This window comes from Microcebus murinus, chromosome 28, assembly GCF_040939455.1.
Source record: "Microcebus murinus isolate Inina chromosome 28, M.murinus_Inina_mat1.0, whole genome shotgun sequence".
Classification (NCBI taxonomy): Eukaryota; Metazoa; Chordata; class Mammalia; order Primates; family Cheirogaleidae; genus Microcebus; species Microcebus murinus.
In genome coordinates this window covers 14745285-14771901 of record NC_134131.1, presented here as the reverse complement: position 1 = coordinate 14771901, position 26617 = coordinate 14745285, and the positions used below count along the sequence as shown (strand labels likewise).

The following is a 26617-nucleotide window of genomic DNA, read 5'->3' as shown; positions in this document are numbered from 1 at the left end:
AATTTCTTTCTATTTATAGTAGAGACAGGGTCCCGCTCTTGGTCAGAGCTGTTTTTGAACTCCTGACCTCGAGCAATCCTCCCTTCTCGGCCTCCCAGAGTGCTAGGATTACAGGCGTGAGCCACTGCGCCTAGCCAAGCCCAGGAGTTTGAGGTTGCTGTGAGCTAGGCTGATGCCTGGGCACTCTAGCCCAGGGCAACAGAGTGAGACTCTGTCTCAAAACAAACAAACAAACAAAACAAAACGAGAGGGAACAGAATCAGCAAAGGTCCACAGATTAAAATGTCCACAATGCATTGCATTCTAAGAGGTGGGTAGTATAGTTTATGGACTGCAGGAAGTCCAGATTGGGCAGGAATGCAACTAGTAATTGGTTACTGAGTGATATCACCCTCATTCCTATGCACCAGAGCATTTGAGTCTGTCTCTTCATCCGTACAAGGTTTGTTTTCTTCCTATATAGCAAAACTGGGTGGTCAGTGTGTGTGTGTGAGACTTTCTGACCTGTCCCAGTAGTGGTAAATGCACACGCATGTCCTTGGCACTAGCAGATCACAGGGAAAAGGCAAGTCTGTTTTAGTAGGCTCTTCCCAGAACCAGCACACAGGTTCAGGAGGCAATGCTTGTGTGTGTGTTTCTTGGAGCTCACTTTGGGCCAGGCTATAAAGGAGCACTTTACCTTTCCAGCCACCTGGATTTATCACCTGAAACTATTTAGAACACCATAAATGGGCTGGGTTTGGTGACTCACACCTGTCATCCTAGCACTCTGGGAGGCTGAGGTGGGCGGATTGCTCAAGGTCAGGAGTTCAAAACCAGCCTGAGCAAGAGCGAGACCCCTGTCTCTATTATAAATAGAAAGAAATTAATTGGCCAACTAATATATATAGAAAAAATTAGCCAGGCATGGTGGCGCATGCCTGTAGTCCCAGCTACTCGGGAGGCTGAGGCAGAAGGATTGCTTGAGCCCAGGAGTTTGAGGTTGCTGTGAGCGAGGCTGATGCCACGGTGCTCATTCTAGCCTGGGCAACAAAGCGAGACTCTGTCTCAGAAAAAAAAAAGAACACCATAAATGTCCCCTTGATGATCATGATGTAGGAAGTAACATGCTTGGCCTCTTGGTTGCTGTGTGACCTTTAACAAATTATTTAACCTCACTGAGCTTCAGCTGGCCAGCTGTAAAATGAACATAATATGTGAGGATTTGGAAAGAATAACGCACGTACGATGTGTAGCATAGCTCTTGACAGACTAAGTGCTTGGTAAACAGGAGACGTCGACCACCCTTGTATACATGGAACATCCCCCCTCATCTAACCCGCCATCCCATAGTATCCAGGATGGCACTGAGAGCTCCTTCTGGGGCCGAGACACTCCCCAACTACAGCTGGTGCCTCTTGTTCCCCACTGACACCCACCTCCACCCCAGCCAGTCTTCTGTTTCCGCAGGATCAGTCTGCATCTTGGCCCCTGGCCAGAGGGACCCTAACCGGTCTTGCTTTGTCTGGCATCTCAGAACCCCTGCCAGTCGGTGGTGCAGAAACACGATGGGAGGGGAGCTCCTGGCTCCAGAGCGGACATCCAGCAGGCAGCCAGATGGTCCTGTGTGGAGCGGGGTCAGGCACGCACTCGCCGGCCTTCCTCAGGAGAAAGAGAGGAAGGGAACAAGGCCAGCTCTGAGCCTGCTGCAGAAATCTGAACGTCTCCAAAGGAGGCTCTCCAGGGAGTTCACAAGGGACAGTGAGAGGAGGGATCTGGGCCCCTCAGCTTCGGTCGTGGGCCCCTAGGACTGCCTCCGACCAAAACTGCCCACAGGGGGAAAAAGGTAGGTCCCCCAAAGGAAATTAGGATGCTGTCAGGAAGGGGATTGTACATTGGACAGTCCCTCAAAATACCAATTATCTATTATGCATACCATAGGATCCAGATAACTTCTCACGAGATTAAAACAACTAGGGGAGGCTGAGGTAGGAGGGTGGCCTGAGCCCAGGGTTTCAAGGTTGCAGTGGGCTATGATTATGCCACTGCACTTCAGCACTGCAGCACTCCAGTCTGGGCAACAGAGCGAGATCATCTCTAAAAAAATAAAAATAAAAAAACCAACAACAACACTCTGGGAGGCCGAGGCGGGCAGATTGATCAAGGTCAGGAGTTCGAAACCAGCCTGAGCAAGAGTGAGACCCCATCTCTACTATAAATAGAAATTAATTGGCCACCTAATATATATATATATATAAAAAAAATTAGCGGGGCATGGTGGCGCATGCCTGTAGTCCCAGCTACTCAGGAGGCTGAGGCAGGAGGATCGCTTGAGCCCAGGAGTTTGAGGTTGCTGTGAGCTAGGCTGATGCCACAGCACTCACTGTAGCCTGGGCAACAAATTGAGACTCTGTCTCAAAAACAAGAAAAAAAAACCCAACAACAACTGTATCTAACAAGACAAAATAAACAACAAATGTATTAATAGAATCCTACATTGAGGGTCAAGAAACCAACTGCACACAAAGAGATGGGAAGACCTAGTTGTAAATCCATTGGGTAGCAAAGCAATGTGGCAGCCAGAAAAGATAATTCAGTGTGAGGTCCTATTAATAGAGGAGTAAAATCTAGGAAAGGGGAGGTGAAAATTCATCTTTGTTCCCAACTCTAACTGGGTTCATTTCCAAGAGTCACATTCTAAGGCGGGGGTGGGGGATTGTTGAGCTGGTAAGAAGCAAACAGAAGTGCCATAGTGGTGAGAACCAAGAATCCTGGCCTACGAGGAAAGGCTGAAAAACTGGGGTTCTTTGGCCTGGAGGAAGAAGACTGCAGAGAAATAAGAGTTGCCTTCACAATTCTGAAGAGGCTCCAACAAGGAAAACAGCAGGACTGGTCAGATGATATGGTGAACGGGAGAAGTCTCTCTCACTCCCAGAGTCAGCGGAGCTGGGTGCAGATCCCACCACTTGCCAGCTGTTAGGGACAGAATATTCTTCACACTGTAGCATGTCAGGCACAGCTGGGGGCTGAGTACCGTGTTTCCCCGAAAATAAGACAGGGTCTTATGTTTATTTTTCCTCAAGAAGACACCCTAGAGCTTATTTTCAGGGGATGTGTTATTTTTTTTAAGTACGGTACAACCACCTACATTTATTCAAATAGAGTGAAGTCGTCGTCTTCTGGAACATCATCCTAACTCTCGAAACCCCAAATTCCATCCTGAATGTCTTGCGACTCTATTTCCTTTAGAACCATTAGCCGGAATCTCTCATGTCGAGCAACAGACATCTCGTGGGGCAGATGAGAAGGGCTGCTCCTCTTCTTTAGTGCTTCCACCACGAAATGCACGGGTTGTGCAGATGCACTGCATAGCCACGCCCATCACTAGGGCTTATTTTCGGGGTAGGGCTTATATTGCGCAAATGCTTAGAAATCCTGCTAGGGCTTGTTTTATGGGTAAGTCTTATTTTGGGGGAAACATGGCATTGCTTTTCTGTGAGAGCCAGAGGCGGGAAATCACTGGGAGAGAGATTTCTGCTGAATCCCGCAAAGAATTTTCTTTTTCTTTTTTTAGGCGATAATTATGATTGTTACTTCTTTTTTTTTTTTTTGAGACAGTCTTATTTTGTTGCCCAGGCTAGAGTGAGTGCCGTGACATCAGCCTAGCTCACAGCAACCTCAGACTCCTGGGCTCAGGAAATCCTCCTGCCTCAGCCTCCCGAGTAGCTGGGACTACAGGCATGTGCCTCCATGCCTGGCTCATTTTTCCTATATATATATTAGTTGGCCAATTAATTTCTTTCTATTTATAGTAGAGACGGGGTCTCGCTCTTGCTCAGGCTGGTTTTGAACTCCTGATCTCGAGCAATCTGCCCACCTCGGCCTCCCAGAGTGCTAGGATTACAGGTGTGAGCCACCGCGCCCAGCCGATTCTTACTTCTGATCGCAAAAGAAATACACAGTATATAGAATATTAGTAAACAGGAAAAAAATCACATAAGCACAATTTACCTTCTAATATTTATGTATAGGATGAATGGATAAATAGATACTAACAAAATGGGATCATACAAATAATCATCTGAGAGAATTTAGAGCAGGCGTCCTCAAACTACGGCCTGCGGGCCACATGTAGGTGTTGTTGCCTGTTTGTTTTTTTACTTCAAAATAAGATATGTACAGTGTGCATAGGAATGTGTTCATAGTGTTTTTTAAACTGTAGTCCAACCCTCCAACGGTCTGAAGGACAGTGAACTGGCCCCTTGTTTAAAAAGTTTAAGGACCGGGGGATGGGGGGAAGGGCATTTATTGAAACCTTAAAATCTGTACCCACATAATATGCCGAAATAAAAAAAAGAAATAGCTAAGACAGATTTTAAGTGTTCTCACCACATGAAAATGATAAGTGTGTGAGGTGATACATATGTTAATTAGTTTCAGCACATTGTTAATTAATCATTCCACAGTGTATACATATATTAAAACATGTTGTACATCATAAACATATAAAACTTGTCTGTTAAAAGTAAATAAAATTTTAAAAGAAAAAACTCTCAAATATGTAAAGAAAAAGGTAAATTAAAGTTATAGGCTGGGCGCTGTGGCTCACGCCTGTAATCCTAGCTCTTGGGAGGCCGAGGCGGGCGGATTGCTCAAGGTCAGGAGTTCAAAACCAGCCTGAGCAAGAGCGAGACCCCGTCTCTACTATAAATAGAAAGAAATTAATTGGCCAACTGATATATATATAAAAAATTAGCCGGGCATGGTGGCGCATGCCTGTAGTCCCAGCTACTCGGGAGGCTGAGGCAGAAGGATCTCTCGAGCCCAGGAGTTGGAGGTTGCTGTGAGCCAAGCTGACGCCACGGCACTCACTCTAGCCTGGGCAACAAAGCGAGACTCTGTCTCAAAAAAAAAAAATAAAAAAAAAAAAATAAAGTTATAAACAATCACTTCACAGAAAAAATAAACAGAATAATCAATGAAAAAAAAAAGTTTGAGGACCCCTGATTTAGAGCATCCGCGTGTAAGAACGTTCATCTTGGCATGGCAGAATGTTTACCCCAGGGTTGTTTCCAGTAGAGAAAAGCCGGAACCCGGCTGCCCGCCAGGGGGTGTTGGGAGTGTCGGGCGCCTGGCGGTGCTCCGCGGTGCAGTCTGCGGGCCGGCGGGGAGCGTCTGGCCGATGCGGACAGCCTGCAAAGTGTTCCCAACAGAGGCATCTTTTAGGGCAGACAGTGTTACAGAGCAATGTGCATAATGTGACCCTATTTTTGTTGAACATATGAACGCACATATATGTTTTTATAAGCAAAGGAAACAGTATGATGTTAACAGTGGGTACACCTGGGAGGCAGAGCTGGAGAGGCCAGGAGTAAGACATTAACTTGTTCTTTGAAGATTTCTGTGTTGGGTAAATTGAGATAATCAGTGTATATTATTTTTATAATTCAAAGGACTAAAACTACAATCTACATGGGAAATTTCTCCATGCCATTGAAGATTCTACATCTTTTTTTTTTTTTTTTTTTGAGACACTCTGTTGCCCAGGTAGAGTGCTGTGGCGTCAGCCTAGCTCACAGCAACCTCCAACTCCTGGGCTCAAGTGATCCTCCTGCCTCAGCCTCCCGAGTAGCTGGGACTACAGGCATGCGCCACCATGCCCGGCTAATTTTGTGTATATATTTTTAGTCTTGGCCAGTTAATATCTTTCTATTTTTGGCAGAGACGGGATCTCACTCTTGCTCAGGCTGGTTTTGAACTCCTGACCTTGAGTGATCCTCCTGTCTTGGCCTCCCAGAGTACTAGGATTACAGGCATGAGCCACTGGGCCCGGCCCGAAGATTCTACATCATTTCTAATGACCACATGTATTCCTTTGTGTGGATTTCCCTTAATGGATTGAACCTAATCATGGTCGTTTAGTATGTCAGAAGTTGTTCAAAGAGGGACCAGAGGTGTTTTGACAGTGTCTATCAGACATGAAAGTGTGCAGACCCAGAGATCTTACCATGCCTCAGCTAGGAAATTATCTAATAGGTACCCCATGGCCAGTGCATGAAGATGTACGTCTATGTAGGAATGGCCCCTGCCCCACTACTCCTGCTAGCAAAAGGCTGGAAACGACCTGTGTCCAACTATAGAGCACAGAATAAAGAAAAGTTACCAGCTGACAATATGCTGGAATTCTCAACAACGGATACAAGAAATGAGGAAGATCTGTAGATACTTAACATGGAAAGCGTGCCAGGATATGTATTGTGAAGCGAAGAGAAAATAAGACAGATTACAGAAACAGCATCACAATAGGATCTCGTCTCTGTTTAATATGTTTATGTAATTGTGCATTGAAAAATCCAAGGCTGGGAATGGCGGCTCATGCCTGTCATCTTAGAACTCTGGTAGGCCGAGGCGGGAGGATTGCTCAAGGTCAGGATTCCGAGACCAGCCTGAGCAAGAGTGAGACCCCGTCTCTACTAAAAATAGAAATTAATGGACCAACTAAAACTATATAGAAAAAATTAGCCGGGCACGGTGGCGCATGCCTGTAGTCGCAGCTACTCGGGAGGCTGAGGCAGGAGGATCGCTTGCGCCCAGGAGTTTGAGGTTGCTGTGAGCGAGGCTGATGCCACAGCACTCCAGGCAGGACAATAGAGCGAGACTCTGCCTCAAAAATAAAAAGAAAAGAAAAATTACCAGCTGACAATATGCTGGAATTCTCAACAACGGATACAAGAAATGAGGAAGATCTGCAGATACTTAACATGGAAAGCGTGCCAGGATATGTATTGTGAAGCGAAGAGAAAATAAGACAGATTACAGAAACAGCATCACAATAGGATCTCGTCTCTGTTTAATATGCGTATGCCATTGTGCATTGAAGAATGTCCAAAGAATACACATCGAGCTGTAGGCAGGGTTTAGGTAAAAGGATATGGATATGAAGAGAGTGAGCCTCCCGTCCGGCGAGGCATGCAAGCAGAGCCTGGCTGCCCGCGGCCAGGGATGCTGCAGAAGGGATCTCCACGCCTCTCGGAGGTGACCCGGGCTCCGCTCCGGCCCGAGCATCCCGGCGGGAGGAGGGCAGGCCGGGAGGGGCCGCCCCGGGGAGCGCTGCGCCTGTGGGCGGGCGCGGCGATCGGCAGCGCGGGGCTCGGTTAGCCGGGTCTGGGCACCGCGGAGGCTGCGGCTGCGGGGACGCGCGCAAGGTGAACGCGGGGCTGCGGCGGGCGCGCAGGTGAGCGGCCAGCCGGCCGGGGCGATGGCGGGCGCGGGGCGCGGGGCGCGGGGCCTGGGCGGCCGCCCCCACCCGGGGCGCTGCGGGCCGGTGCGGGGCCGGGGGAGAGGAGCCCGCGGAGGAGGAGGAGGAGGAGAGGCAACCCGAGATGGAGCAGCGCCCGGAGGCTGCCCTCGCCCTCCCCGCAGGCCAGCCTCTCCCCTAGTCCCTGCAGTCGAGCAATGCCCCGAACCCCAAAAATCTCTCCAGCAGGGGACCCCAGGGCCGGGCAAGCCTTTGCCTTGGCCGCGGGTGCCCACGTCTCTTGGACCGGGTGTGGGCAGACTGCACGTTTATCCTTGGAGGCCCAACTCCATCTCGTCTGCAAGGCTTTTCTGCACCACCCCACCCCCACCACCCCGTGCAAGACGAACCTCTGTGGGCTTCACAGCCCCTCTAGCGTGTCCACTCAGCTGGCTGTGTGACCACGGGCGAGTTGCTCGACCTCTCTGAACCTCGGTTTCCTCCCCTGTGAAACTGGGTGCACTCACACCTGCCTGTATCCGGAGGGTCCAATGGCATGTAGCTAAGGTTAGCACCGGAGCAGCCCAACGGGGTAAGAGGTCGACACGGGAGCACTGTTGTTAACCAGTTACCGGGCTAGGGGCCTCTCAGTCTTTCCCCCTCAGCTCGCTCCTGCTCCCAGCCCTAGAGCTGGGGCCTCGCTGTGGGTTCCCAGCGCTTCACCTGGGCTGGGAGCAGACCATGAGGCTGGGTGAATGTTTGAGAAATGAACTGACAAGGCTTCAAGGCAGAGTTTAAACTCAGGTGGAGAGGATGGTCCTAAGAGGCCTTTGAACCACTTGGAATTGTCCACAGTGTGAGCATGCTCATCCTCCTGGGGAGAGCACCTGGAAGTTTTCAGTGGCTTCTCAAGGTGCCTGTGAGCCACCAGGGGTCAAGCCCAGGAAGCTTTGTGGACAGCTGCTTCCCAGAGAGGAATGGAATAGAGCCTCTGCCCCCAAACCCACCCAGCCTCAGCTCCCACAGCCGCTGTGCCCCCTCTCCTGGCCATGGGGGCTGCTTCCCGCCTCCCTGGCCCACTTACGGGCTCTCCAGCACAGCAGGCTTTAGGGAATATCCACACGGGGCCACATATATGCAGGGGGCTGGAAGTTTGAAAAGAGGCAGGAGCCCCAGGCCATTGGAGGAGACAGGAGGTTATTACACATGTGACCAGGGTGACCAGTGCCCAGGAGGGTCAGGGGAGGAAGACTTCCTGGCAGAGGAATGTCTGAGCTGACACAAGCCACCGTCATATCTTACCTGGGTGTTTGCACTGGCCTCTCTCACCCCTTTGTGAGACTAAACTAATCAGGACCTTGTCATTCCATGTTTTCCATCTCCAGTGGCTTTCCATCTCCATTCCCATCTCCATCTTTCCATCTCCATCTACCTGTGGCAGGTAGAATGAAATCCAGGTGTGTGGCATGCAAGTCACCCTGCGCTCCAGCCTCTGACTTCCTGATTTCATCTCCCGCTACCTTCTCCTTTGTTTGCGGTGCTCCAGCCCCACTACTGTGTGTTCTTGGTTCTTGAACTCACCTAGCCAGCCTCTGCACTCGTCGTCCCCTCTGCCACATGCTTTTCCCCAAAATCGTCAAATGGCTGGTTCCTTATTCAGCACTTAGCTTAAATATGGCCTCAGAGAGAGCTTCCTGGCACCTCCTGTGTAAACAGCCTCTCATCCCTCTAGCTCTTAACCCTGTTTTATTTTCTAAATAGCTCACCTTATTTGAAATTCCTTCTTGTCTGTCTCTTACCTAGAATGCCAGCTCCATGAGGTCGGTATTATCAATCTGTTCACTGCTTCGTCCCAAGGGCCTGGCACACAGTACGCGTTCAGATATTTGTCGGGATCCTTAGGGGGGTGGGGAGAGAGAACGCCTTCCCTTCCAGACCGAGGGAAAAGCATAACGGCTCCCGCGCCCACTAAACTCCTGGCGTGGGCCTGGCCGTGTGTGTTTTGTTGCTTATGTCTTATAAGACCTCCTTGGGTCAGATCCTCTTATTATCCCATTTTGCTGATGGGAAAACCATGATGCAAAAAGGTAAAGTAACTCATCAAGGAAATGGTGAAGCTGGAATTCAAACTTAGGTCCCTCCTGAAAGGCGAGTGCGTGTTCCTCTCCTTCTCCACTGCTCTCATGTTTGAACTGGGCCTTCAAGAATAGGATTTCAGGCCGGGCACGGTGGCTCACGCCTATAATTCCAGCACTCTGGGAGGCCGAGACGGGCGGATTGCTCGAGCTCAGGAGTTTGAGACCAGCCTGAGCAAGAGCGAGACCCTGTGTCTACTAAAAGTAGAAAGAAATTAATTGGCCAACTAATATATATATATTAGCCAGGCTACTTGGGAGGCTGAGGCAGGAGGATTGCTTGAGCCTAGGAGTTGGAGGTTGCTGTGAGCTAGGCTGACGCCACGGCACTCTAGCCCGGACAATAGAGTGAGACTCTGTCTCAAAAAAAAAAAGAATAGGATTTCAGCAAGTGAAGGAGAAGGGGGAGGGCATCCTCAGAGGAGGGAACAGCAGCGCAAAGGCAGCGGGGGGTTGGACAGTCCACTGGGTCTCGGTGGACAGGTGAGCACCTTGGTGTGGCCATAGCCTTAGAAGGCCAGGAAAGGAGCTTAAGTTCTCCCCTGGGGGCACTGGGGAGTCACTGAAGGTTTCGAAGCGGGTAAAGTGGCATGACCAGAGATACAGTTTTAAAAGCAGGGGGGAAGCTGGTACCCAGTGTCACTCTTCTTTCTTTTCCACCAGCCCCTCGGGGGAGCCAATGGAAGCCCCCAATCCTGACATGCCACCCACCCCCTCTTTTTTTGTTTTTAGGCTCATCCAGTGAGGACTAGAAGTTGAGGGCCCTAGGCCCAGGCATCGGTGTAGACCATGGCCCCCAGCCCATGGGGCCGTGTGTGTGGCCTCTTGCTGCTGTTGCCATCCCTGGGGGCCGGCCCTGCCCTGAACAGGGTCCTTCTCAAGCCACTTGAGGAGTCAGAAACCTACCTGATCCCAAGAGCACACCCGGAGGCAGGCCCTGTGGCCTCAGAGCCTCAGACCTTTGACTTCTGGGATCACCCCAGAGACGAGAGCTCCTGGCACGCCCACGTGCCGCGCACACCTGCTGGAGAAGCGTCCGCAAAGCCTGCAGACTCCGCCCTCGGCCCCGCCCTGCATGGGCCCAGAGCAGCCCCTGGGGTTCAGAGAGAACGGCTTCCTGTAACTGATGACCTCCAGATAGCTCAGGGACCAAGCTCCCAGTCCTGGACAGGACCTCTTGACTCACAGGAGCCTCTGGAGCAAGAAGCACTGGCCCCACAAGCAGCGGGGCCCCCCTATCTCACTGTCATCCCCACAACTCCCAGACTGCAACTCAGGGTGACCACAGTTCCCCCTGCCCTGGAGCCTGGAGGCCAAGCAGGACAGCTGCCAACTAGAGATGAGGGTCTGATGGCTAAAGCCAAGACCAGGGTCCCCCACACGTCTCGCTCTGGCCACCAGGGCCCTTCCCACACTCTCATGCCCCACTCGGGCTCTGTCAAGAGGCCAATGCTGGAAGAGCAGGGTGGGCAGGAGGAGGACTTCCAGCAGGTGGCACAAGGCCCCCTGCTCACCCAGCAGTATCCAGGAGCCCCCACTGCTGGTATGGCACCTGCAGTGGACGGGGCATCCTCTCCAGAGCCTGGGGCTCTGCCAGAATTGCCGTTGGCCAGAAGCCTTCCTCCTGCCGAGGAGCTACCAGTTGAGCCCCCCAAAAAGGCTGGAGCTGGGGAGGCCTGGGAAGTCAGCTCCCCTGGCCCCCCGCCCAAGCAGGCTGGCCTCCCTGACGTGAAGGATCCCCCAGGACCCCAGCCCACAGGTCCTGCCACCTCCGAGGCTCCAGATGGGCAGCCCAGGCCAGGTAGGTTTCCAAGCAAGTGAGAACAGGGCGGCGGATGCCTCAGTTGTCTGGGTCCTTCTGGGTCCCGTTTTGCTCATTGTGGCAAATGATCATCCCTCTGCTCTGAGGGACGGGATTTTGAGGGTCTGGCCAGCTGATGACTGCTTTTGTCATTTCAGAGGCACCAGAGATGAACGGAGTAGACCCCATCTCCCCGCAGCGGGTGAGAGGAGCTGTGGAGGCCCCAGGCACCCCCAAGTCCCTGATCCCTGGTCCCTCGGACCCTGGCCCAGCCACAAACCAAACAGAGAGCCCTGTGGGGGGCCTGCAGCCAGGTGAGGGCATGGCTGGGGCTTGGGGAGAGGGGGTACTCAGTCCAATAACTAAGAACCTGTGTGAAGTATATATGGGGGGTGGACAGTGGGAAGTGAATGGGGACAAACTCCTGCTTAACCACTTCAGTACGGCACTCACGGGCTGGAAACCTCGCCCACAGCCGGCACTCAGTCGGCACTGTGGTCTGCGCTGTGCATTGACGAGTCTGTTTACTCTCGTGTGATGAGGAAAGCTTGAAAGCACTGTAAGCTTGTTTTACTTTACAAGCAGCTTTACTTGTAAATCAGAATAGGTAACATACACATATGTTTTCATTACGTTATTTTTATTTTTATTTTTTTATTTTTATTTATTTATTTTTTTTGAGACAGAGTCTCGCTTGTTGCCCAGGCTAGAGTGAGTGCCGTGGCGTCAGCCTAGCTCACAGCAACCTCAAACTCCTGGGCTCAAGCGATCCTCCTCCTCAGCCTCCCGAGTAGCTGGGACTACAGGCACGCGCCACCATGCCCGGCTAATTTTATATATATATAAGTTGGCCAATTAATTTCTTTCTATTTTTATAGTAGAGACAGGGTCTTGCTCAGGCTGGTTTTGAACTCCTGACCTTGAGCAATCCGCCCGCCTCGGCCTCCCAGAGTGCTATATTTTTATTTTTTTTGAGACAGAGTCTCACTTTGTTGCCCTGGCTAGAGTGAGTGCCATGGCATCAGCCTAGCTCACAGCAACCTCAGTCTCCTGGGCTCAAGCGATCCTCCTGCCTCAGCCTCCCCAGTAGCTAGGACTACAGGCATGCACCACCATGCTCAGCTAATTTTTTGTATATATATTTTTAGTTGGTCAATTAATTTCTTTCTATTTTTAGTAGAGACGGGGTCTCGCTCAGGCTGGTTTTGAACTCCTGACCGAGCAATCCTCCTGCCTCGGCCTCCCAGAGTGCTAGGATTACAGGTGTGAGCCACCACGCCCTGTCCTGTTTTCATTACGTTATTTTTAAATGTTCACAATTTTATTTTGATAAATGAAAAATTAGACATCACGGCTGTTGGCTAAAGTTGATGCTTGGCTGTGCGCCTTCACATCACAGCTGTTGGCTAAAGTCGCTGCCTGCGTTCATCTGTGGCTATCGACTATAGTTGACGCTTATACGCAAGTGGTTAAAAGAATTGGCCAGGACCTCCTTCAAACATTTTAGGGTAATAAACTAATGCTCACTGGGTACTCTGGGGAAAGTAATTTGCCCTTTGGGGGCTAGAATGTTCTAATATGTAACAAGGATATATTTAGTGCAGTGACGCTCCAACTCTGGGGAATGGCCACATCCCAAGAAATTCCGATTCCTTAGTCTCCAGGTGATTCTTTTTTGGGTTTTTTTTTGTTGTTGTTGTTGTTGTTTTTGAGACAGAGTCTCACTTTGTTGCCCAGGCTAGAGTGAGTGCCGTGGCGTCAGCCTAGCTCACAGCAACCTCACACTCCTGGGCTCAAGCAATCCTCCTGCCTCAGCCTCCCGAGTAGCTGGGACTACAGGCATGCGCCACCATGCCCGGCTGATTTTTTTTTGTATATATATATATATTTTTTTAGTTGGTCAATTAATTTCTATTTTTAGTAGAGAGGGGGGTCTTGCTCAGGGTGGTTTCGAACTCCTGACCTCGAGCAATCCGCTCACCTCAGCCTCCCAGAATGCTAGGATTACAGGCGTGAGCCACCACGCCCAGCTTTCTTTTTTGTTTTTGAGACAGAGTCTTACTCTGTCACCCGGGGTAGTGTGCCATGGCATCAGCCTAGCTCACAGCAACCTCAAATTCCTGGGCTCAAGCGATCCTCCTGCCTCAGCCTCCCAAGTAGCTGGGACTACAGGCATGCACCACCATGCCCGGCTATTTTTTCTATATATTTTTAGTTGGCCAATTAATTTCTTTGTATTTTTAGTAGAGACAGGGTCTCGCTCTTGCTCAGGCTGGTTTGGATCTCCTGAGTGCAAACATCCGCCCGCCTCGGCCTCCCAGAGTCCAAGTGATTCTAATATGTACCACATGTAGGGAACTGCTCAGGTGCTACTCCCTGATAGGATCATTAATAAAAACGATAGCTCACATCCACTTAGCTCTTACTGGGTGCTGGGCAGCATGCTGAACATTTCATCCTCTCCCCAACCTAATCAGGTAGGTGCTGTTGCCTCCATTTCCCACATGTGCCGAGAAAAGTTAAATAATTGCCTGAGCCACCCTTGAGAATGATGGAAAATCAAAAACTGCTTTCCAGGGGGCTGTTTTAACACTGTTATTATTGCAGATGAAGCCGAAGAGTGGCCCGGGCGCCCCCAAAGCCATCCCCCAGCACCCCCAGTCCAGGCCCCCTCAACGTCACGCCGGGGCCTCATTCGAGTGACCACGCAGCGAGCCCTGGGCCAGCCTCCCCCTCCAGAGCCCTCAGCCAGCCCCACGGCTTCTGCGCCAGCCTCCAGCCCCGCGGCCAACGCCACGGCACCCCCGCTGCGCTGGGGCCCCCTGCGGCGGGTGCTGAGCTTTTCCTGGGAGCTGCACGTGTACGGGGTGGGGGTGCTCTTTCTGTTGCCCGCGTTGCTGGCACTGGCTGCGCTGGCAGCAGCGCCGTCGGGGCCGCCCCGGCTGGCGCTGGCGGCCGCGGTGCTGGTGTTGGTGGCTTCGGGCCTGCGGTCCGCCTACATGCTCGCCGACCCCTACGGCTCGCAGGCGCGGCTGGCCGTGCGGGCCGGCCTGGTGCTCTACAACCTGCCCTTCCCCTTGCTGCTCACGGCGCTGGCGACCCTGGCCCTGCTCGGCCTGGGCGCGGGGCTGCCGCGGCCGCTGCGGAGCCCGCTCCTGCTGGGGGCCCTGGCGCCGGCGCACTGCGCGGGGCTGCTCGCCGCAGACCTGCTGTCGGCGCGGCCCGCCGTCAACCTCCTGGCGCAGGGCGTGTCGTGCGCCTGGGGCGCGGCGGTGGCTCTGGGCACGCTCTGCCTGTGCCGCCGCCGCCTGCTGGACGGGTCGCGGGGCTGGGGCGCCAGCCCGGGCCCGCGGCTGCTGGCGGTGGCGGGCGCGCTGGGGCTGCTGGCGAGCGGCCTGCAGCTGGCGGCTGCGCTCTGGCTGTACCCGGGCCCGGGCCGCGTGGGCCGCTTCTCGTGGGCCTGGTGGGGCGTGCACTTCTGGCTGCGCCTGCTGGAGCTGGCGTGGGCGCTCGCGCTGGCCCTGGCCGCCCTGGCTGCCGCGCGGCCCGGGCCGCCCAGGGAGCACGCCTGCTGGGCCAAGCTGCTGCGCCTGGCGTGCCCCGCCCCGCCGGGCAAGAGCGAGGTGCCGGAGCGCCGCAGCAACTGCTACGCGGGGCCGAGCGGCCCGGACCTCGGCAGGAGCCTCCTCCGCAACCCGGCGGCCGAGGGCGCGCAGCCCGCCACGCCCAGCTCGGGCGCCTGGGGCTCGGCGGCGTCGCTGGGCCGCGGCCCCCAGGGCGACCCGGGGCTGTCCCACAGCAGCGTGGGGCCGGCGCCGTCGCTGAGCGAGTTGGACCTGCGGCCGCCGTCCCCCATCAACCTGAGCAGCAGCATCGACGCCGCGCTCTTCCGCGAACATCTGGTGCGCGACAGCGTCTTCCGGCGCTGCGGCCTGGCCTCCCCGCCGCCTGGGGGCGCTCTGCGGCCGCGCCGGGGCAGCCATCCCGACGCCGAGCTCGACGGCGCGGGCCCTTCGCGCCTGCGCGGACGCTGCAGGTCGCTCAGCGACGTGCGCGGCGCTGTGCTGCAGCACGTGGCGGCCGAGCCCGACGGGGCGTCCGGCAGCTCCTTGGACAGCTTCTCCCGGGGCTCCCTGAAGATCAGCTGGAACCCGTGGCGCCACGGGCTGTCGTCGGTGGACAGTCTGCCGCTGGACGAGCTGCCCAGCACGGTGCAGCTGCTGCCCGCCCCAGCCCCGGCCCCTGACGGCGCCCCCGCTCAGCCCGGAGCGGCCCCCCGGGGCGACGCCCAGCCGCGCTGCAAGCCCGGGGACTCCCGCAGCGCCTCCAGCGACACCATCGAGCTCTGAGGGGTCCTGACGCAGGACTGGGACCCAGCCCCGGGTGCCGGGATGGTTGAGCGGCATTCCGGGGCCACCTCCTGACTGCAGCGCCCCCGGGGCCGGCTGGGTGCGATCCCACCCTACCACCCCGCGCCCAAGTTTCGTCTTTGTATTTTAATACCTTATTTTTTTTCAGCCGGTATTTTGCACAGAGGCTGTGTGTGGCTTACGCGGAATACAGGGTGGATGTGCATGGATTGGGGCCTGGGGAAGGCGGAGCAGGTGCCCCAGCCTGGACTCTCCAGTGGGGAGAGATGGGCCTCACGTGCCCAGGTGGCTCTCCTCTCTGTGCCAAAGAAATAAACCCTTCGGACTTGGCTAATGCCTCACTCCGGCCGTGCCAGGATTCTGTACTCAATCAGAGATTGGAGACCTCGCCTCCGAGGGATTCCAAGTCCTGTGTATACTGGGGAGGGGAGGACTTCCAGAGAAAAGACTGCTTGACCCTCGGAGGCTTGGTAGTAATGGCAACCAGTCTTATGGAATATCTGTCTGTCCTGCACCATTTAATGCTCACACTCTGTGTGGGAAGCATTGTCAGGCCCATTTTAGGAATGAGAAAAGTGATGATCAGAGGCAAAAGTCCAGGGTCCTTTGACAAATCACAGCTGGTATCAAACCTAGAAACTTCCACTCCTAAGGCCAGTTTCTCTATCCCCCTTCTCCTAAAACTACTCCAGGGCCAACCCTCTCCTTGGTCCTCTCTCTGCTTCATCCTCCCTCCACTCCTAATTTCCCAGGGTTTTAGAAAACTTCCCCAAAGGTGGTGGCGAGACAGGTAGAAAGACAAACTTTTCAATTTTCCAAGACCTTTATTTCCTGAGATAAATAAATAAGTGGCAGGTGGGGTTGGGGTGAACACAGAACAGCAGCTGGCAGCATGCAGCTGGCAGAAGGGGCTGTGACGGCCCCTCCGCTGTGGGGACCCCCTCTTCCCGGACAGGGGCCAAAGCTCATTAGCAGCCACCATGAGGAGAAACTTCTTTAAAATTCACACACTGTGAAGCCTGCCCGGTGAGGCAAAGATCTCATGGTATCCACCTTCAGGGCTACTTTTTCACCCCAGGGGCCTCAACTGCCCGGGCATGGGTGCCTGGGCTGCTCTGTAAGGCGGGTGGGGGGGTGCTTACCCCACTCTCAAAAATAAACCCAGCTGCCCTGAGCGTCTAGCAGGAGAGAGGCCCAACCTTTCGGGGGAAGCCTGGGTGGGAGGAGATGCTGCAGGTGGTGGCAGGGATTATCTGCCCTTGATGAAGCCCTCCAGCACACGGTCACTGCGCTCTGACAGCCAGTAGCCAGTCATGGCCGCCACGGCCCCGATGAAAATGGCAGTGAACACCAAGTCCCCCTTGGCAGCCAGTGTGGCCAGCGCACAGATGATGACACCAAAGAACATCTGCTGCAGCACCACCAGCTCATCCTCTGTCATCTCCGAGAAGAAGCCGGCCGACTCTGCAGAGGAGCAGGAGACGTGGCTGTCACTCCTACCAGTTCCTGGAGCCTCCCCAGGACTCCCACATGCCTGCCCGGCACACACATACGTTGTTTACTGCTCAGAACAACACTGCAGTAGGCAGTCGTTGTCCCTCACTAAATGGGAAACTGAGGCTCAGAGGGGTGAAGAGGTTGGACTTGCCAAGGCCACGCAGCGGGTGAGTCGGGGGCAGCGCACACCTTGCACGCCTTGGTGCAGCTACAGAGCCAGACTGCCTGGATCCACATCCCAGCCCTGCAGCCTGCCTCACCAACTCCGCATCTTCCTTCCCACACGTGTAAAATGGGGATGGGCGTAATACCCACTGCACTGGTTGTTTTGGAGGCTAAGTAAATCAATGCACGTGACGCACTTGGAATAGCACGAGCCTGGGGAAGCGGTCCCCATCGTAACGGTTGTGATTGCCCTCCTCTCACCAGGCCAGGGGTAAGGACTGGTCACCTTGGAGAGATGGGGAAACAGGCTTAGGGAGGCATGTTGATTTGATGCCACGCCTGATTCACTTTGTACGGGGGGGGGGGGGGGGGTGAGGCTGCCACAAAGCCAACCTGGAGAGACCGGGTTTCAGTGCAGGGGGCTGGGTCGGTAGCTGCTGCTGCCTGGAAAAGGGACTTGCCTGCCCTCCCCCACCCTCTGCCATGAGAACCCCCCTCCTCCGCATGAGAACGCGGCTCTCCCTCCCCCAGGACTCACCTGGGATCTGCTCCTTCACGCAGACGCCCTCCATCTGTTTGTAGCCCTGGGCACAGACGCAGCGGTAGCCGCCCTGGGTGTTCTCACACTGCTCGTTCTCTCCTGGACACACCTCAGCCTCGCACTCATCCACGTCTGGGGGGAAGGGGTCGGAGCCCTGACTGCCAGGGCCCCCCAGGCAGCTCCCCTGACTCCCCCATCACGTCCTGACACTGCCCCCTGACCTTGTCCGGGCAACGTCCCCCTTTCCCTTCCCCTACACCCCGCCAGCGTCCCAGCCCAGCCTCAATCTGTGGTGGGAGAGACGCTCGCAGGTGGCAGGTGCCTGTGCCAGCGGCCAGAGACTTACTTACCGAGACACTTGGAGCCCACCTGCTGGTAGCCAGGGCTGCACTTCTTACAGCGGCCGGGCCCCGCCCCCATGCAGCCCAGGCAGGCCTTGGCACAGTCTGGAGAGCGGAGGGGAGAGAAAACCCAGGGTGAGGGCTGCCTTGACGCCTGGGGGGGGGGGGTCGAGGCCCAGAGGAGGAGGCCCAGCAGGGCTCTGGAGCCCGAGGAGGGGGTGCTGGGCACACGGGCCACAGCCCAGCCTGCGGAAGCAGACACTGACCTCGGCACTCGTAGGAGCCCTCGGTGTTCACGCAGAACTGGTCGGCCCCGCAGCTGGCCCGCTCTGTGCCACACTCATCGACGTCTGCAGGGAGGTGAGCAGGGTGGGGATTTCCATCCCTGTTTAACTGACAGGGAAGCCGAGGCAAGGGCTGTCGGGGAAGGGACTGGCCCAGGAGCAGGTGGTGCGGCAGGAACTCGGACCTCGGGCTGCCCGGCCAGAGGCTACATTTTCCCACCTGCCCACAGCGAAGTGTGGCCCTGCGATTAGGTTCTGGCCAGCGGGGTGTGAGCAGAAGCGATGTGCTCCACTTTTCGCTTGGCCTTAAGACAGTGGGCTTGGCCTCTTCCCTGTGCTTTCTTCTCCTTCTCACTGCCTGAGTGCTGGGACGTGGAACATACAAGTGCCCGTGACTCAGCCTCAGCCACACAGGCATCACCAAAAGGGGTGATTGTGCAGTAAGATGGAAAAAACCTGGGTCTTTGGCCGGGCGCGGTGGCTCACACCTGTAATCCTAGCACTCTGGGAGACCGAGGTGGGAGGATAGCTCAAGGTCAGGAGTTCGAGACCAGCCTGAGCAAGAGCGAGACCTTGTCTCTACTAAAAATAGAAAGAAATTAGCTGGACAACTAAAAATATATATAGAAAACATTCGCCCAGCATGGTGGCGCATGCCTATAGTGCCAGCTACTGGGGAGGCTGAGGCAGGAGGATCACTTGAACCCAGGAGTTTGAGGTTGCTGTGAGCCAGGTTGCTGACACCACAGCACTCTAGCCCGGGCAACAGAGTGAAACTGTCTCCAAAAAAAGAAAAGAAAAGAAAAACCTGGGTCTTTGAATGACTGTGACAAGCAGAGCTTCCCTGCCAGCATGGGCCGTTCACTTCAGGACTGTGACACGAGGAAAAAATAAACACATAGGTTCTCTAAGCCACAGTCTCTGGGGGATCTTTCTGTTACGGCAGCTTAACTTTTACCCTCGTCTATGTGAGTGGCTAGGCAGGGACCAAATCCAGCATCAACCCCGGGTTTCCTGACCCCAACTGCAGTGCTCTCATCCCCTGGCCAGCCCTTCTTCACTTTTCAGGCCTGGCTGCAGTGACCACCTCCTCTGAGAAGCCTCTGCGGATCCCCCACCAGCGGCTCCACGGCACTGGGTCAGGGACGTCTCACTGTGCACGGGTCAGTCTGTTCCGTCCGAGCCTGGCCGAGATCGCCAGGATGGTGGGACTGTGTAGCTCCAGCCCAGGTGCATGTCTTGAGGGAAGGAGGGGCCACGCCCAGGCCCCTGCCCGTGCTCCCCAGGCCTAGGTACCCCCCACTCACCTACACACTTGAGGTGATGCAGGGCCCAGCCCTTCTTGCATTGCAAACAGTTTGATTCCTCAGGTCCCGAGCAGCGGGCGCAGGGGCCAAAACAAGCTGGGTGGTAGGATGGGGGCACAGTGTGAGGACAGGCAGGCAGGTACCCCGTCTGCCCCTGCCCAGCGCCACACCCTTTGGCTACCTACCTGAACATACCAGATGGCTGGCATTGCGCTCCGCCTCAAAATAGCCGAGGCCGCACTGGCCACAGGCCTCACCCCCGTAGCCGGCTTGGCAGTCACAGTGCCCGCTGCCCCCTCGGGTCCCTTCCCCTTGACACTGCCCGTAGCCGCCGCAGGGCCTCTCTGCACCCCCAGGACAGGCTATGGGAAGACACCACACTGGGTGAGGTCTTACAGATGACCTTGACGTGCAAGAGAATATTTTCTACGTACCATTAAACATTTTTAGAGAGATGTTAATGACAACATGATATTTGCATGAAATTTACTTAATTGCCTAGTGTGGAACAACTGGGTTATTTACAAATCTTTTCTTTTATAAAGACTGAATTGACCATCTTTGTAGCTAAATTCTTCATGTGCGGCTTCAGGAGAGAGTCTGTTTTTAAAAGGGGCTGGTAGTAAGTTCAGGTCCTGCTTCGGGACTGTGAGTGTGAATGGATAGGAACAATGGGGGCTTCAGGGCAGTGCCCACCCCTCCCAGGAAGGTGACTTGGTCTGACCCCATTCCGTTGGGAATAAGGGGCGGAGGGGGGCAGCATTCCACAGTACCTGGCAACAACCACACTGCCCCTGACCCAGCACAGCCCTGCTGCCTGTGTCCAGCTGCTCCCTGCCCACTTGCCCGTCTCACCAGCCCTGGGAGGCAGGCGAGAGCTCAGGCCCGGAGCAGTGATCTCAGTAGCCTGATCTCACACGGGCAGCTAGGGACGGAGCCAGGACAGGGTCCCTGGCTGGCCAGAGAAGTCCCCTCCCATGCCCCAGGAAGAACTTTAAAAACGCGCAGATTCTGAAAGGCACTCTGGTCAGAAATTAACAATAATAATAATAATAAACAGACAAACTCACGAAGGCAGGAGGGCCCGAAGGTGCCTGCGGGGCAGCAGAGCTTCAGGGAGTCTGAGCAGAGCCACTGGAGGAGATCCGGGGCCTCCTGCTGCCTGAGGCAGGGCGAGTGGGGGGAGGAGGGGGTAGTGCCAGGCAGTGCTGCCCAGCCCCTACCCCGCCGACTCTGTGATTCAACCCATCTTGGGCATAAGGCCCGTGAGGCCACCAATGCCCTTTCCCCATCTGGCAGAGAGATAAACTGAGGCTCGGTGTGGGAGCTTGGGTATCCTGGCAAGTCCTTCACAGATCTGGGGACACAGCCCCCAGCATGCAACCCCCTCGCTTCCTGGCCAAGCCAAGGCCTTATCACCGGCATGTGACCCCTCTGCCACCCCCCCAGGGAAGGCCCCCCCCAGGGAAGGCCCCACACGACTCACTTGTGAAACCACCAGCTCTCCACCAGCTCCTCACTCAACTCCAGCAGGCGGTGGCACTCGAAGTCCGACTTGCTGCACACGCCCTCGAGCACCTCGACCAGGCGGGTCTCACTGACAGGGACGGGACAGGGGAGGTGGGGACACACTCCGCCACACCCCGCTTCCTCGGGTCTCTCTCCCCCGACCCTTCCTCGGGCCACGACAACATCAAAGGAGAGGCCATGGGGCATAATGGAACGGGTACTGGTTCTGGGAAGCAGACCAACTCGAGTTCAAATCGAGTTGTGTGACCTTGGGCCACGTCACTTAACCGCTGAACCTCTGTTTTCTCATCTGTAAAACAGGGATGACGATACCCCCCCTGCAGGTTTGTTGTCAGAGACCTCAGTCCCTGCATCTGAACAGTGGAATATAATACCCATGCTGGGTAGGTAGGGCTAAAATTATATCATATAGGCAGGGCATAGTGGCTCATGCCTGTAATCCTAGCACTTTGGGAGGTTGAGGTGGGAGGATTGCTCAAGTTCAGGAGTTCAAAATCAGCCTGAACAAGAGCAAGACCCCGTCTCTACTAAAAATAGAAAGAAATTAATTGACCAACTAATATATACAGAAAAAATTAGCCCGGCGCAGTGGCGCATGCCTGTAGTCCCAGCTACTGGGACTACATGGGGCGACATTTTTTTTTTTTTTTATATTAAAGTAATAATCTCTTTTTCATGTTTCATCCTTAAAAATGAACAAGGGAGGCTTGAGGCAGGAGGATCGCTTGAGCCCATGAGTTTGAGGTTGCTGTGAGCTAGGCTGACGCCACGGCACTCACTCTAGCCTGGGCAAAAAAGTGAGACTCTGTCTCAAAAAAAAAAAAAAAATGAACTTGGGAGGCTGAGGCAGGAGGATCGCTTGAGCCCAGGAGTTTGAGGTTGCTGTGAGCTAGGCTGACGCCACGGCACTCACTCTAGCCTGGGCAAAAAAGTGAGACTCTGTCTCAAAAAAAAAAAAATTATATCACATAGCAAGTGTTGGCAACGATGTGGGGAAAGTAAAACCCTCCTACATGGAGGTGGGAATGCAAAAGGGCATGATCACTGTGGAAAGGCAGCTCCTCAGTAAGTTAAATACGGAATCACTGTATGACCCACCCATTCCCTTCCTGGGCATAGACCCAAAAGATTGGAAAACAGGTATTCAGACAAAAACTCCTACACACATGTTCATAACACCACTCTAATAGCCAAAAAGACAGAAACAACCCAAATGTCCACCAATTGATGAATAGATAAACAAAATGTGCTATAACCATATGACGGAATATTATTTGGCCATAAAAAAGAATGAAGTTCTTACATGCTTCAACACGGATGAACCTTGGAAATGTGCTAAGTGAAAGAAGCCAGACACAAAAGACCACATATTTTATGATTCAAAGTGAAATCAGCAAATCTATATAGATTTTTGCTTGATTAACGCAGATTCGTGGTTGCCACGAGCTGGGGGAAGAGGGAATAGGACTGACTGCTTGATGGATATGGGGTTTCTTTTTTTTTGAGACAGATTTTCTCTCTGTTGCCCAAGCTAGAGTGCTGTGGTGTCAGCCTAGCTCACAGCAACCTCAATCTCCTGGGCTCAAGCAATCCTCCTGCCTCAGCCTCCCCAGTAGCTGGGACTACAGGCATGCGCCACCATGCCCGGCTAATTTTTTTTCTATGTATTTTTAGTTTTCCACTTAATATCTTTCTGTTTCTAGTGAGATGGGGTCTCGCATTTGCTCAGGCTGGTTTTGAACTCCTGACCTTGAGCAATCCACCTGCCTGGGCCTCCCAGAGTGCTAGGATTGTAGGCGTGAGCCACCGCCCCTGGCCTGGATATGGGGTTTCTTTTCCAGATGATGAAAATGTTCTGGAACTAGATAGCGGTGATGGTGGACAACATTGTGAATATACTAAATGTCCCTAATGGTACAATTTTTTGTGTAGTTTATCACAACTAAAAAAATATATTCTGCTTAATTCAGCAAGAAAAGAAAAAAAATCCAATATATGAATATTTGATGTAGTTATATCATGTATTTAAAGGGTCTGGCATAGTGCCTGGCACATAGGAGGTGATTTTAAAAACCAGACATCTTTATAAACTCAGGAGCCATCTTTATAAAGCTGGAAGTCCCCACGGGGTTATCTGGGTCAATCCCCTCATTCCTAAATGAGGGAACTGAGGCCCATGGAGGGAAACAACCAATGTTACATAATAACAAACCCTCTTATTTCTAGTGGGCACCCCAGCTTAACCCTTACCACAATCCTATGAAATAGGCAAAGCAGGTAGCAATATCCCCATTTTACAGGTGAAGAAACTGTGACTCTGACAGGTTCAGTGACCTTCCCTAGGTAACAAATAGTAAGAACCAACAACCAGGGTATCTAATTCCAAGTCTTTGCTCACTCCTCTTTGATTTGACTTTGAAAAACTGGAGGGCCTAGGGTTCAAGCCTCAGCTTTCTTTTTTTTCTTTTTTTCTTTTTTAAGACAGAGTTTTATTCTGTTGCCCGGGCTAGAGTGAGTGCCGTGGCAACAGCCTCGCTCACAGCGACCTCAAACTCCTGGGCTCAAGCGATCCTGCTGCCTCAGCCTCCTGAGTAGCTGAGACTACAAGCATGCGCCACCATGCCCAGCTAATTTTTTCTGTATATATTAGTTGGCCAATTCATTTATTTCTATTTATAGTAGAGACGGGGTCTCACTCTTGCTCAGGCTGGTTTCGAACTCTTGACTTCGAGCAAGCCATCTGCCTCAGCCTCCCAGAGTGCTAGGATTACAGGCGTGAGCCACCGCGCCCGGCCCTTGATTTGACTTTGAAAAGCTAGAGGGCCTAGGGTTCAAGCCTCAGCTTTCTATTAATATACGATCTCATATCTTCCCATGATTTTATATGCTGACTACACACTGATGTCTCTCAAATTCCTATTTCCAGTTCCTACTTCTCCCCAGAATTCCAGACGTGGATGGAATCGACTTGGATATCTAATGGACATCTCAGCCCAACATGTTCAATGAGAATACCTCATCCCACCCCTCCCTTAAATCTTCTTGGTCGCCCTCCCACTCCCAGTCTTACCATCTCAGAGACAGTCAGACTGTTCACCCAATAGTTCAGGCCCCAAACTGAGTAAACATCTTTTATTCTACTTTTTCTCTTATTCCTCATAACAAATCCATCATCGAGTCCTACTGGTCCATCTGCAGCATATACCCAGAATGTGACTCCTCCTTACCATGCCCACCACTAGTTATACTAGCTCATGCGGCCTTCATGCCTAGAGGAGGCACTTGCTTCCCAAACTGGTCTCCCAGCTTCCTCCACCCTGGCCCCCTGTAGTCTGTTGGCTACATAGTAGTGGAAGGGGTCTTTTAAAGGTAAAAATAAGACCACATCACTTCTCCTGCTCATAACCTACCGGTGGCTTCCCATCACACTCAGAACAAAATCTAAACTACCTTCTGTGGCCGTCAAGGCCTGGATCTCGGGCCTTCACCGTCTACCAGCTTCCCTATTGCTCGCTCCACTTCTCAAGTACACCAGGCTCAGTCCCATCCTCTGCCCAAACCCCTTCCCCAACTGTCGCATAGCTTGCTTCTCCACTCCAGGTCTCTGTTCAAATGTCACTCCTTGAATACCCTGTCTTCCACCATTCTGTAGTCCTCCTTGCTTCACTGTTTTTTCTTCACCTGTCGTAGTATTTTTCGTTTACTTATTCACTATTTGTCTCTTCTACTAAGATGTAAGCTCCAGGAAGATGAGATTTCACTTGTCTTGTTTACTGCTATACTACAGACGTTCAGTGATATTTGTTGAATGAACAAGTACTCCCTGGCCAGGCACAATGGCTCACGCCTGTAATCCTAGCACTTTGGGAGGTAAAGGTGGGAGGATCGCTTGAGCACAGGAGTTCGAGACCAGCCTGAGCAAAAGCGAGACTCCATTTCCACTAAAAATAGAAAAAATTAGCTGGGCATGGTGGCAAGAGCCTGTAGTCACCAGCTACTCGGGAGGCTGAGGCAGAAGGATTGATTGAACTCTGGAGTTTGAGGTTGCTGTGAGCTAGGCTGACGCCATGGCACTCTAGCCCAGGCAACAGAATGAGACTCCGTCTCAAAAAAAAAAAAAAAACGATTCCCTAAAAGGCTAAGAGGTAGGGTATATAAGGGTATAGAGCACTCCCTCTCAACCAGCCCCTTACCTGTCTTTGTATTTGGACAACTTCTCTTCCTCCCAGGCAGTGTTTCCACCTCCAAAGTTGTCCCGGATGGTTCTCTCCAGGCCCTGGAAACAGAGAAAATTAGTAATAGCTAAGTAGAGTGCCTGGCACATGCTAGCATTTCACTATTTCACTCACCAGGAAACTAAGGCACAGAGAGGCAACTCCTGCCTAAAGTCATGCAGCTAATAAGCAACCAGGATGGGTCCTGAATCCAGGCAGATTCGCACCCCAGAGCCCCTCGCACTCAACGACATGCCACAGTGGCTGTGCCCCCCTTCCTCGAGGCTGCTGACGCACCCACCTTGTTGAAGCTGTCCACAAGCGCCCTGCAGGTGTGACACGGATGGGGCTCAGGCAGGGGAGAAGACTGAGGCAGCGGAGAGGGCTGGAGTCGGACAGGGCCTGGGAGGCTGAGGAAGAGGCTCAGGCCCCAGAGCAGAGCTTGGACCAGGCCCCTGGCCGGCCGCGGGGCCATCTTTTCCCAGGCTGGGGACCTGCAGACAGAGGGGGTGCGGGGAGGAGGGTTCACTGAAGGAGCCAGGCCCCAGGTGAGAAAGCAAAGGGTCAGTTCCGAGTCTGCATTAAGATGAGCAAAGGAGGCCAGGGGCGGAGTGGACAGGTGGGGAAAGGGGCCTAGTCTGCAATTCCAGGAGGGAAACACGCTAGCCCCATTACTGTGGGGAAGGTGAACTGCATCCTCGTTCTAGGGTCTGAGCAAACAAACGCTAAGGGCCGGATCCGCAGAGCTGGGGAGCAGAGGTCAGACTCCAAGCACTGAGGGGTAGGAGGCCAGATTGGGGGGAGGTGTCCAGAACCCGGATCCGGATATGAAGAGGATGGGTCGGCTCCGGGCCTCGCCGGCGGGCAAAGGCACGGCTCCCGGGCCGGCAGGGGAGGATCCAGACCCGCGCAGACCACTGAGCAGCAGGAAACGACCGCCCCGGTCGCGCGCGCGCCGGGGGACCAGACTCCTCCGCGCCGCCGCCGCCCGCACCGCCTGCGTCAAGCGTAGGACCTCCACGGGCGCCGCAGTCCGGGGGGGCGGAGCCCGCCGTCCAGCCAATAGCGGCGGGCCGTGTGCCATTGCGTCACCCCGCGCTAGCCAATCCGAGACGGAGCCGGGCTGCACCTGTTGCGCGCTTTAAAGGGCCGCGGGGTTGGAGCCCGCGGCTCGCCAGCCCGGCTGCTCGGCCGTAGAGACACGCGGGGGCGACAC

General features: G+C 54.0%; 2 protein-coding genes across 4 annotated transcripts; one reads left to right on the top strand and one right to left on the bottom strand.

Annotated features, from left to right (window-relative positions):
• Positions 1 to 7080: 7080 nt before the first annotated feature.
• Positions 7081 to 16322, top strand: PRRT3 (proline rich transmembrane protein 3). The gene is made up of 4 exons (XM_012760582.3): positions 7081 to 7213; positions 10084 to 11152; positions 11311 to 11466; positions 13760 to 16322. Exons 2-4 carry the CDS (start codon positions 10141 to 10143, stop codon positions 15499 to 15501), a joined length of 2910 nt encoding a protein of 969 aa, XP_012616036.1. The 5' UTR covers positions 7081 to 7213; positions 10084 to 10140; the 3' UTR covers positions 15502 to 16322.
• Positions 16323 to 16326: 4 nt separating this feature from the next.
• Positions 16327 to 26448, bottom strand: CRELD1 (CRELD disulfide isomerase 1). 3 transcript variants are annotated; one of them, XM_012760595.3, is made up of 11 exons: positions 26307 to 26448; positions 25703 to 25895; positions 25381 to 25463; positions 21144 to 21254; positions 20728 to 20819; positions 19843 to 20019; positions 19658 to 19753; positions 18333 to 18416; positions 18076 to 18171; positions 17723 to 17857; positions 16327 to 16986 (listed from the first exon to the last, which is right to left on the bottom strand). In XM_012760595.3, exons 2-11 carry the CDS (start codon positions 25874 to 25876, stop codon positions 16772 to 16774), a joined length of 1263 nt encoding a protein of 420 aa, XP_012616049.1. In that variant the 5' UTR covers positions 25877 to 25895; positions 26307 to 26448; the 3' UTR covers positions 16327 to 16771. The 3 variants fall into 3 exon arrangements, with proteins under 3 accessions (XP_012616049.1, XP_075854615.1, XP_012616048.1); XM_075998500.1 differs by having other exon boundaries at positions 26077 to 26408; XM_012760594.2 differs by having other exon boundaries at positions 26126 to 26408.
• Between the last annotated feature and the right edge of the window lie 169 nt (positions 26449 to 26617).

What these genes read in the sequence shown, in the direction of transcription:
- CRELD1 (XM_012760595.3), bottom strand. Translation starts at nt 25,876, where the DNA reads ATGGCCCCGCGGCCGGCCAGGGGCCTGGTCCAAGCTCTGCTCTGGGGC. An exon ending in GAGAGCTGGTGGTTTCACAA is followed by an intron (nt 20,820 to 21,143) that starts GTGAGTCGTGTG and finishes GCCCTGCCTCAG; the next exon opens with GCAGCAGGAGGCCCCGGATC. An exon ending in CAGCCATCTGGTATGTTCAG is followed by an intron (nt 19,754 to 19,842) that starts GTAGGTAGCCAA and finishes CCTACCACCCAG; the next exon opens with CTTGTTTTGGCCCCTGCGCC.
- PRRT3 (XM_012760582.3), top strand. Translation starts at nt 10,141, where the DNA reads ATGGCCCCCAGCCCATGGGGCCGTGTGTGTGGCCTCTTGCTGCTGTTG. An exon ending in AGATGGGCAGCCCAGGCCAG is followed by an intron (nt 11,153 to 11,310) that starts GTAGGTTTCCAA and finishes TTGTCATTTCAG; the next exon opens with AGGCACCAGAGATGAACGGA. An exon ending in TGTGGGGGGCCTGCAGCCAG is followed by an intron (nt 11,467 to 13,759) that starts GTGAGGGCATGG and finishes TTATTATTGCAG; the next exon opens with ATGAAGCCGAAGAGTGGCCC.